This window comes from Diabrotica virgifera, chromosome 10, assembly GCF_917563875.1.
Source record: "Diabrotica virgifera virgifera chromosome 10, PGI_DIABVI_V3a".
NCBI lineage: Eukaryota > Metazoa > Arthropoda > Insecta > Coleoptera > Chrysomelidae > Diabrotica > Diabrotica virgifera.
In genome coordinates this window covers 84024913-84036353 of record NC_065452.1, presented here as the reverse complement: position 1 = coordinate 84036353, position 11441 = coordinate 84024913, and the positions used below count along the sequence as shown (strand labels likewise).

At 44.0% G+C, this 11441-nt stretch overlaps 1 protein-coding gene across 1 annotated transcript; it reads right to left on the bottom strand.

Moving 5' to 3' along the window:
- Positions 1 to 4668: 4668 nt before the first annotated feature.
- LOC126893099 (uncharacterized) lies at positions 4669 to 5325 on the bottom strand. The gene has a single exon (XM_050663044.1). The coding sequence runs from the start codon at positions 5323 to 5325 to the stop codon at positions 4669 to 4671; it is 657 nt and encodes a 218-aa protein (XP_050519001.1).
- Positions 5326 to 11441: the final 6116 nt, after the last annotated feature.

Sequence of the window (11441 nt, the reverse complement as noted above, 5' to 3'; positions counted from 1 at the left end):
TAGTATGGAACGGACACCTAAGACGAATGGGTGAAAGGAGAATCCCCAAAAAAGTGTTAAGGACATCTCCAAGGCGATGTCGGAAAGAAATTTAAGAAGGGAAAACTGCCACAATAGAAAGGAGTGGCGATTAGGAACGGAAAGGCGTAGAACGCTATAATATTCATGTAATATATTACTCTCAACCGAAAATATTGAATTTTTAGTGAAAAATTTACCAGTAATTTTGACGGAAGTTTTTAATCCGGTATTTATTGGCGTTTATGAAATAGTAGTTATTAATTTTTATTAATTTTGCCGCATATAAAAATATTTGCTATGATACTAAAAATCCGATAGCACAAATGATCAAACAATGATGACGTCAGATATGGTGCGTTTATTGTTTATTCCTTTAATTAATTATTTTATTCAAAACAAAAAGTGCTGGTGCATTGTTCACTATAAAAGTGACACCCATTGATAACTCTGTATTTAATTAATAAAATGGGAATAAAACTGAAAATATGTCACCGCCATAAATATTTGAAAAATATAATATACAATATACGGTATACATGATAAACTAACTATATAAAATATTATATTTTCGATATTTAGTATACCCCGTTTTTTCAATAGAAGGAGTAAACTCAAAAGACATATTCACGCCCAATAACGTCACTAAAAAAATCACCTGATTCATCCCCTTTTTGGATAATCCATAAATATTATATTATACTAATGCGTCACTAAAGAGTTCTAAAAACAACAACTGTTTTTTATATGAATACAAACTGAAAATCTAAAAATTAAAGGAATAAAGTCAGAACACACAAAAAATCGTCGACATAACTTAATTAACCTATGAATTGTAAATGACAATAGTGTCAATATTTCATAAATGGCAATAGTGTCAAAATTTCATAATTTAGTGGAGTAAACTTGCCTGCGGTTGGACCAATTGCAAACAAGCATTAAGGCGCGGTAAATTTGAATTACTCGTATTTAAAACACGAGGTATAACTAAAGATAATATAATGTTAGAATTAACAACAGTATTCAATATGACGCTTGTTAACACATTGTTCAGAAAAAAGTCTCTCTAATTCTTCTTGTTCTTCTTGTGCCATGTCGGAGATGTTGTTGGCATATATCCATTTTTTACCCATTTCTTCCATGCCTTTTGGTCTTAGGCCATTTCCTTCATCTTTTTTTTTCGTCTTTAAAGAGGGGGGTCTGGAATCTTCAAAAGACACCTCAGTCCAGAACGCCGCCTGACTGACCTTAGTGCAGGATTCATTCTTCATAGTACCAGCGATAGTTCCCGAGGTGCTTTAAAACGCTCTCTCGTCGCCGAGGCTACGCCGAATGCCTACCTGCTAAACCAGACCCTCCTCTGTCATCCAGCGCTCCGAAAACGGAATGGCCGCTGCAAGGTCGACATCGCTTCCGAAGCACTTTACCTTCATTTATCCATAGACTGTAAGCAAGGAGGCCCTTCATTTTCCCCGTTCCCCTTTTTTTGGTCCCAAGATTGGGCTTTTTTTATTATTAGAGCTTCTTTCCCACAGTCTGTCTCATACAATATATCTCACTTATTCGCCTCTCGTCAAAACTTATTCCCTCTGCCTTCTACTCGCCATATATTTCCCTCTCACCCCTATCGTTGGTACAGCTGTTTTTCCTCCTCTTCTTTCTTCTTGATCACTACACGGATATAGTTGTGTATGCTAGTCCAACCAGTTTTATTTTCAATCATTCTCTCAATCATTTCTCGCACTGTCAAAAAATTCACACCTGTCTCTCTTTCCATTCTATTTCTTTCTACTATCCATCTGTTGCACTCTAGCATGGTATGTGTAACAGTGTCCGGGTGTCTGCAGTATAGACATTCGTCAGTGTCAGCCTTTCCAAACCTAGAGAGGTAGGCTCTAAAACACCCGTGTCCTGTGAGCACCTGCGTCAGGAAATAGTCCAGTCGCCTGTGACCATAGTCAATCCAATCCTTTAAGTTAGGAAGCAACATCTTTTTCCACTGTGCCACATGCTCCATGTTGTTCCATTCTTGCTGCCATCTCTCTTTCCTGTCTTCTCTCGGCCATAGTAAGCTCAAGGTCTCTTCTCTCATACAGTTCTTTTCTTTCTACTACCAACACATGCAGCGGAACACATCCAGTGATGGCCCACAAGGCTGCAGCAGACACAGTCCTGTAGGCGCATGCCAGTCGCAGCAGACTTGTTCTGTCCACTCGTGTAATGAGCCCCCTGTAGGCCCGTATCCCTACCGCCTCACTCCAGACTGGGGCTGCATAGAGGATGATCGACTGCACAACACCGTGCAAGGCCCTCCTCCTTTCGGATTTGGGTCCTCCAATGTTGGGCATCACCCTCCCCAACGCAGCCGCACTCTTTGCAGCCTTCCGGGTCACCACCTACACGTGCTCCCCCATTTTCCATTCTGGTGCAACGTCACTCCTAGGTACTTTACGTGATTCTTGGGTGTTAGACACGCTCCTGCACGTTGTAACTCCACACTTTGCCTGTTCCTTTTCCCCTTCAGAATGATGGACTCGGTCTTCTCTGCCGCGAGTTTCAGTCCATGCTGTGTCATCCATTTCTTCACGACGCCGCCTGCTTTCCGTACCCGGTATTTAAGATCTGTCTCGTCCCGCGCCACTACCAACACAGCGAGATCGTCTGCAAATGCGAAGGGAGACGTACCCTCTCCATATTCACAGTTCAGAATCCCGTCATATGCTAGATTCCATAGCGTCGGGCCCAAGACAGATCCCTGGGGAGCACCTGCCGTCACATCCACGATCGTGCCTTTCTCCATCATAATTCTTCTTTCAGACAGATATTCCGCTACCACGTTCATCAGGTATCCAGGACACTCTCCCTCCTCCATTGCCTTCATTACCTCGTTCCACTGCAGCGTATTGAATGCATTCCTAACATCGAACAAAAACAGGGCCGCCCAACGGTGTTCATCCCCTCTATTGCGCAATGCGTCGAATACACTCACGATTGCATCAATCGTGCTTCTCCCTTTACAGAAACCGAACTGCCTCGGGGACAAGCCTCCCGACCTCTCAATCATGCCATCGATACGTCCCCGCAGCTTTCTTTTATACAGCTTACCGACGCACGGAAGAAGGCAGATGGGTCGATACTTTTCCCCAGCTTTGGGAAGCAGTACCAACCTCGATGTCCTCCAAGGCTCAGGAAAGGTCTGTGCTTCCAGCAGTGCATTCATGTGCTCCAGAAGCCACGCGGGCTCCGCCCGTCCTAGACACCTCACCGCCTCAGGTGATATCTGATCCAAACCGGGGGACCTGCGCGTCTTGAGTGCGCCCAATGCCTCGACAAGTTCATCCATGGTAAAGGGTACAGCCCGCTCAGCTTCTTCGTCTCTCCGTACACCATGCCACCTGCCCGCGGGAAAGAGCTCTCGTGTTACCTCGAGCTTCTTATCCATAGGCATTTCATACGAGGGGTACGCATGGAACTTTTTCATGGCGATCCTGTATCCTTGACCCCAGACGTCCTCATCCAGTTTTTCACACAGTTCTCTCCAGTGCCTTCTTTTTTCTGCACGAATTTTTCTGTAGAGTTCCCTCTTCTGTAGGCGGCACTCCTCCTCGATCTCCTCGATGACATCAGGATCTACTCCTGCTCTGCCCCTTGCTCTCGTTAGCCTTCTTCTCATGACTATACATTCATTTCTTTGTGTCTCGATGTCCGCGTTCCACCAGTAGGGCATCTTGTTTACATCTCGGTGACCCCTCCTGCTTCCCTCCATCGCTTCTTTAATTACCCTCTCCAGGTTTTCGACTGTCGGTGATTGACCCTGCATCATGCTAACTCTCCATTTGATCAGCTCCTCGTATACTTTCCAGTCATTATTTCCAGCGCCGCATCCGCCTCCCGACGTACCAGATGCGCGGACTGCGTTAGTAGTTCCCGCCCCGACTATCGAGAATCCGATGTACTGATGCTCCGTTCCGGTGTAGTCTGGTAAAACCTTCCAGCCTCTTGCTTTCGCCGCTATTCCTTGTGTCGCCATAGTCACGTCGATGTACGTACCTGTACCTCTCCTAACAAACGTAGGCGCCAGACCCGTGTTCAGTACTACCAGATACAGGGTACCCACCCAGTCGGTCAGTATCCTGCCGCGAGTGTCAGTGATAGGAGATCCCCACTCCGCTGCTTTTGCATTAAAGTCTCCCAGCACTACGCATTCTCCTCCTGTGTTCCCCACTTCCTGCATGATCTCGTCCATCTTCCTCTCATACTCACCCACTGTTATGTTTGGAGAAACATAACAGCAGACCAGCTGCATCTTCTCCATCCGGACGACCACGTATCCTTCTTTCGGTTTAATTTCATACACTCGCAGCTTTCTATTGTAGATTCGTACAGCGGCCCTTCCAGTCGTATCCACAAACCATCCTCTTTTCTTAGCCGCTGTTGGGTTTGACTCCGCCGTCACCAGCACGTCGATATTCTTTTCTACGGCGGCAGCCTCGGCGAGATCATGTGCTAATCTTGCCGTTCCCACGTTCGTTTGTAGTACTCTAAGCTCTCGGATCTTATTTCCCGTGTTCGCCATTTCTTTAGACTCGGACTTCTTTCACGCTCTCTTTCATACTGTTTCCACTCGCGCGCTCTTCCTGGGACTAGTCCTTAGTAGTCCCTACTTTCAACTAGTCGGTTGAACTTTGGACATCTTCTTGAATTCGCCACATGCCCGGTCACATCGCAGTTGAGACATCTGATTGTTTCTGTCTTGCATTCCGACGCTATGTGATCCTCTTTGCCGCATCGGAAGCAACATCCTCTTCTGTTCTGCCCTTTACAGTTCCATTGCTTGTGTCCAAAGGCTAGGCATCTCAAGCATCTTGGTATTTCTGTCCTTGCTTCTATGACCCAACAGGAGGTATACTCTACCCTAATTCTTCTCATTCTTAGGATCTTTTCGGCCGCGTCTTCGTCGACATCCATCACTGCACTCATCATCCCTCTTTCTTCACCCCGTGTCTCGGTCCAGGTTTTTACTATGTCACATGCCCGCTCTTTACCTGCTGCTTCCTCTGTGGCCTTTTGGATCACATCCTCCGTTGTGTTGGGTGAGATTTCTTGCATCAAGATTCTTCTCTTTACGACGCCCCCTTTTGCCACTGCTCTCGACACACATGTGCTACCAGAGAGGAGTTTCTTCACTTCCTCCGCGATTTCCCTTCCTCCTCCCAGTTCCAGTGATATTCCTTGATTTCTGGTCTGTCTGATCCTTTTTATGTCGATGGATTTTCTTCCTGTGAGGTTACTTTTCACTTTTGTCATAAGGTCCGCAAATGATTTTTCCTTATTACAAAAAACTCCAAGATGTACCACAAGGTTATTTTTTATTGTTAAAAAACATATATAAGGACGCGTTTCGGCTTAACACAAGCCATCATCAGCTTAAATACAGGACAAAAAACAACTGACTGACCAGAAAAAACAGGAAGGAGGAGGAATCAGCTAGTTTACATTATGAAATATATAGATGTACACATTTCTTCATTAATTATTAGCTATTAATAGCATTTTGTAATTATAGTGTTGTAAAAACCTCAAGAACTTTCACTTGTAGAGGAACCATCATGTGAGCCGGTCAGGTGTAAAAAAAAGGTGATTTTTCCTTGTTTTTGCTGATAAGTACTACTCCACATTGTTCTCTGGGCTTGGTGTTAATGTTTGCCCACCCTCTTCTGGATTTTTTGCCTAGGAGCGTGATCGTCACACCCCTTCCTCTTGCTGCCCACTCCAGGATTCTCCTCGATGTCTCAACTCCTAGTGATGTTGGCGTGTGGATTCCCACTCTTTCTCTTCCTAGCTCCTCCATCTTCTGTACCAGTTTCCTGCATGTCTTGAGGAACTTCGCCGACTCGAGTTCTTCCTTCTTGTTTGGGAGAAGTTTGAATCCATATTTCTCCTTGTCAATCCACGTTCCATCTACATGAGCAGACATCGTGACTCTCACAGTTCCCAGGCCTCCATCCTCATCTACCTCCGCTGGAACACCTGGTAGGTCAGGAAACATACCTTTCACCGTTTCCATGGCTTTTTTGTCCTCGTCGTTGTTGGTAACAAATACTGCCACGTCTGCTGCTATATCAGAGATGTCCCCCTCTTTCACTTCAGTTCTTTGGAAGACTTCCTCCGGCCAGTCCTCATTTAAGAACTCTGTTATTTCCTCGTACTCGCATATTGCCATTTTTTCCGTGATGGCGTCCACCCTCCTTTTAATGGCTTCTGGGTTCTCTAGGTCCACTTGAACACCCATTGTCGCCATTTTCTTGACTTTCAAGGGCTCCATGTTCGTCTGCACACCTCTGGATGTCGTGCAAACAGACTTCCTTGGAACCTCTTCTTTCTCCTTGCTTTCCTCCAGTTCCTCGGTATAATCGAACAACCGGTTTCTCAGGTTGTCGACCTCCTGCTTTATGGCAACCCTTGTATTTGGCACCTCAACCATGAGTTTTTCAAGGGCCGCTACACTATCCTGGAGGCGTTCCAACTTTGTTCTTGCATTACAGTTGGGTGTTTGCTCCTCTTCTTCCGATTCATCATCGGAACTGCTGTCAGAGCTGCTCGATTCCCCTTCTTCCCTTGCGTTTTCTTTCCTTTGACTCTTCGCTTTATTTTTTTCGTCCTTGTGTCTGTTCTCTTCTCCCTCTTTTTCTCTTCCTATTCTCTTTCTTTCTTCTTCTCTCTTGGTTTGCAGTTCCTCTCTTACTTCCCTTGTTTCCCTCTTACCTTCTCTTTCTTTTCCCTTGCTTTTGTTTGCGCTGGTTCTAGATCCGGGGTCTTCCTTTTCTTCCACTTCTCTTCTCCATCTTTTCTCCCCTTGATTCTCGTCCCTTTCTTTTTCCCCGCCTCTTCTGTTTTCTTTTTCGCCCCCGCTGCTCTCTCTTCCGCTTTTTTGTTTTTCTTTTTTTGTCCCATCTTCCTTCCCACGAGTTGGGTCGTGTTGATCTGTCCAGTGGGGCAGTGCACCCTTGCCCCGCCAAGGCTGTTTTCCCCTCGGGTTCGCCATCTCCCTTAGGCATCGCTTGTATCCCACTACGTTACCCCTGGGCCATGCACCCCTTCGGCACGATGGTGTTACACCTTGAGGTTGGGGTGGCGGTATACTAGGATGGTGCATAGCCGCAATCCCTATGCATATCCGTTTGTTTTCAGTGGTTTCCTCCACTGGTTTTTAAATTCGTGGAGGTTTTCTCCTCGGGTATAGGTTTGGGTATCAGGACGTGTTTGATGGTAGGGGTGGGTGTCATATGATAGTTGGGGGGTAATAACTATCACACAGGGATAGGTTAGGAGCTGGGTTGAAGGACAACGGTCAGCTGTTCCAATTTGTCGCCTTTTACGATGAGCAGGAGAAGCTGTGGAGGTATTCTACTTGAGAGGCCCGCCTCCACACGGGGGAATTTCCTTCATCTGTTGCACTGTTTTCTCTCTCTTACTCCCAATTTCCTGAATTTGTTCCATCTACCCTTTCTAGTTCTATCCTTTCTTCTTCGTTGTATTTTGGCCTCTGTTACTTTCTTTACTAGCGTGTTCTCTCCCATTTAAACTTTGTGTCCATGGATCCAGTTGAGTTTTCTTTTTTCTTTATTGGCTTATTTCTGATCCGTTTTCGTTTCTTTCCCTGTCAAGCTTCGTCTTTCCAGCTATCTTTCTGAGTTGTTTTATTTTTGCTGTAGTTATGGTACTTTCGTGTCTTTTATTGGTATCCAAAGTATTGTTATGAAACTGACTTTACTATTTTATTATTTATGTTTTTAGGCACTAAGTTTAATTTAAATAAAGGAAGACTTACTTTATATTATTTTATTTTACATCACTTATTTAATTTATTTAAATAGTTACAAATAACAAACTAACACATCTAATTTATTTACAAACTCAAATTTGTGATTTTACTAACTAAACATAATAATTCGATAACTAATACATTTCAAAATACACGCCGCACAACTCGATTCGAATACAATAATATTATTCCGCGTCGATAACTGACTGGCCTGCTGAGGTAATTTCTCTTCTTATATACTTCGGTAGCGCTCGTCTCGAATGCCGTGGTAAGGACTAGTATTCTCTCGTAACGACTCGAATCTTCGATCAGCAATAGGCCAGGTTGTGAGCAGCATTATAAATAGTGTCACATTGCTCCCTCCCTAAAAGATGGTTCCTCCTGGAACCTTGTCGGGACTGGAACTGGATGCTGGTATCTGCAACTGGACCCTCTTTTACAACTCCCAGTTGTATAAAAGTGACAGGGGACGGTCTTCGCTCCGCACCAGTAACTATGCGGATTGCAACAGACTAACACCTGGACCTCGGTGTCTTGGAAAATTTCTTCTACCATATTGCGGATACCTCTCCAGTCTAATTGGCTGCATTCTAACTTTGGCATGGCTAACTTTTGCACGTCGGACTCCAAAACGTGCTCTCTCAATTGAATTAATGCATCCCATACATCTTGGTAGGTAGGTTAGTCATGGTCAGTGTCTTTTGTTACCAGACAGAATAGGTAACGTGATGCATCTTGGAGTTTCAATGCTTTGCCAGGAGCTGGCAGTTGGCATTGAAGTTCTGCAACTCGACCAAACTTTCTTCGAAAGGCAGATGCCAACTCTCGTGCGTCTTTGATACTGGCCGGGATGGTATGGGCCAGTGAATAGTCATCGGGAAGTGCGAGTAGATCTCGCTTTCCTTCAGTGGTACCTACCTTCAGCCTACCTCCGTAGGCCCCCATGAACTCTTCAAACGTGAGGTCAGGTATTTCTCGAACTTGGTTGACTTCCACTTCTTCATCTACGTCGTGGTCTCCCTCGTACGGCGCCAACCGGTTATGGTGGACTATCGTCGGCTTTCCCCTAGAAATCTTGCTTATTCGGTAGATGACGTCATTAATTTCCTTGACAATGAAGTACGGGCCTTCCCAGAACTGCTACAACTTGGGAGAACAACCTGTGCGCTTCTTTGGATTATAAACCCAGACTTTGTCATTCTCCTTGAAAGATCGCTTCTCGGCTTGGGTATTGTATCGTTTCTTCATTCGCTTGCTAGCGATCTGAAGATGGGAACGGACCAACTCATGTATATCGTTCATTCTTCTTCGCAATTCATTCACATAATCCTCACCAGCCACATCTTTTCCAGGTTGACATCCAAACTCTAGATCACAGGGTAGACGCATCTCACGTCCAGATAGGACGTGAGCAACGTGAGAACTTTTGCTGGTGTTTGGCCCGTTGATTCATTAACAGCAGATCTATAGGCCATTGCGAAGAACGGAAGGTACTGGTCCCAGTCTCGCTGATGATTGGACAACATCTTTGTCAAATAGTTGCCGACTGTCTTATTCATACGCTCCACCATTCCATCCGATTGCGGGTGATAGGCCGTGGTTCTTGTCTTCTTTATGCCTAGTCTATCACAGATTCCCTGAAATATATCGCTCTCAAAGTTTCTTCCTTGATCATTATGGATCTCCAGAGGCACTCCAAATCGGCTGATACAGTCTTTGATTAGCACATCTGCAATAGTGGCGGCCTTCTGGTCCGGAATCGCGTAGATCTCAACCCATTTCGTAAAGTAATCCATTACGACCAACATGTATTTGCATCCATTTTCACTTTCTGGAAATGGCCCGGCGATATCCAAAGCTATTCTTTCAAACGGACTTCCAACATTGTACTGTCTCATAGGAGCCTTTCTTTTCCGGTAGGGTCCGTTACTTGTAGCGCAGGTTGTACATTTCTTACACCAGTCCTTCACATCGTCGGAACTATTCATCCAATAAAATCGTTCCCAAATTCTCTGAAGGGTTTTCTTTACACCAAAATGCCCTCCTGATGGAATGTCGTGTAACTGACGAAGTACTTCAGCTACTCTGCTCTTTGGAATCACCAACTGTGTTCTCCTCGCTGAACCATCTTTATTTTCCAGTACTCGTTTAAGCAAGCTGTCTTCCAAGACAAAGGAGTCCCACTGGGCCCAATACATCTTAGCTACTGATCCTAGATTTGATATCTCTTGTCAAGGTGGTCGACGATTTTCTTCCTTCCATTTTCTAATCTTCTGTAAAACCGGATCTTTCTCTTGTTCTTCCCTGATCTTAGTAGGCGTCCACTCGTCGTAAACCACTGCTGTTCTTAGTACTGCTGCTTCCTTTGACTCTGTTTTGTTGAAGTGCGAACACTTTGCTGGACACGGCCTTCTAAATAGAGAATCAGCGTTCCTGTGGCTAACTCCGGCTCGATGCTCGATCTTGAAATCGTATTTTTGAAGTCGTTCAATCCATCTGGATATCTGACCCTCTTGATTCTTAAACTGCATTAACCATTTATGGGCGGCATGGTCGGTTCGGATTAGAAACTTCCTTCCATAGAGGTATTGAAGTTCTATCCATATAAGTTCTCTTCTCGTGACGCAATAATTTCGTTCAGGTTTTTAAAGCACTTTACCAAAATATCCAAGGACTCGTTCCTGTCCTTGAATCTGCGACAGCACTCCTCCAATTCCCATATTACTTGCATCCGTATCTAAGATGAACTCTCCTTCTGGCAGTGGATACCCTAATATTGGCGCTGTAATTAAATGCCTCTTTAAAGTTTCAAAGGCCGTTTGGCAGTCTCCATCCCAGCAATAATCCCTTGCTTCCTCTGTAAGTCGCGTTAATGGCTTAGCGATATCTGCAAACTTCTTAATGAACCTCCGGTAGTAAGTACATAGTCCCAGAAAACTTCTCACTTGATGTTTATCAGTTGGTTCAGGCCATTCCTTAATGGAATCGATTTTTTCTTTATCGACGGTCACTCCTTCTTTGCTGACTATATGACCTAAATAATTAACTTTACTTTGAAATAGCTGGCATTTCTTGGGGTTTAACATTAACTGGTCAAATTTAAGTCGATTAAAAACGTCTTCTAAATTCTTCAGGTGGTCTTCAAACGTCTCCTCCAAAACGATTATATATATATATATATATATATATATATATATATATATATATATATATATATATATATATATATATATATATATATATATATATATATATATATATATATATATATATAATAGCACTAAAGGCCTTAGAGGCCCATGGCTTGAAAAGTTTGTTCGTTCTTCATTTTTACTTTTCTTTAGGTACCTAGATCTTCTCTGGCTTGGTATGTGATTTTTCTCCATTCCTTCCTGTTATTCATTTTTCTTCTCTGACCTTCTAACCCCATTTTTTCCATATCTTTTTCGACCTCTTGCTTCCATCTATTTTTCGGTCTTCCTTTTCTCTTTTTTGAGGCTATGTTGTAGTTTAGTACCCTTTTTGGAGTCCTCGCGTTCGGCATCCTTTCTATGTGACCTCGCCATCTAAGTCTCTGTGCCTTTATCACTCCTATTAT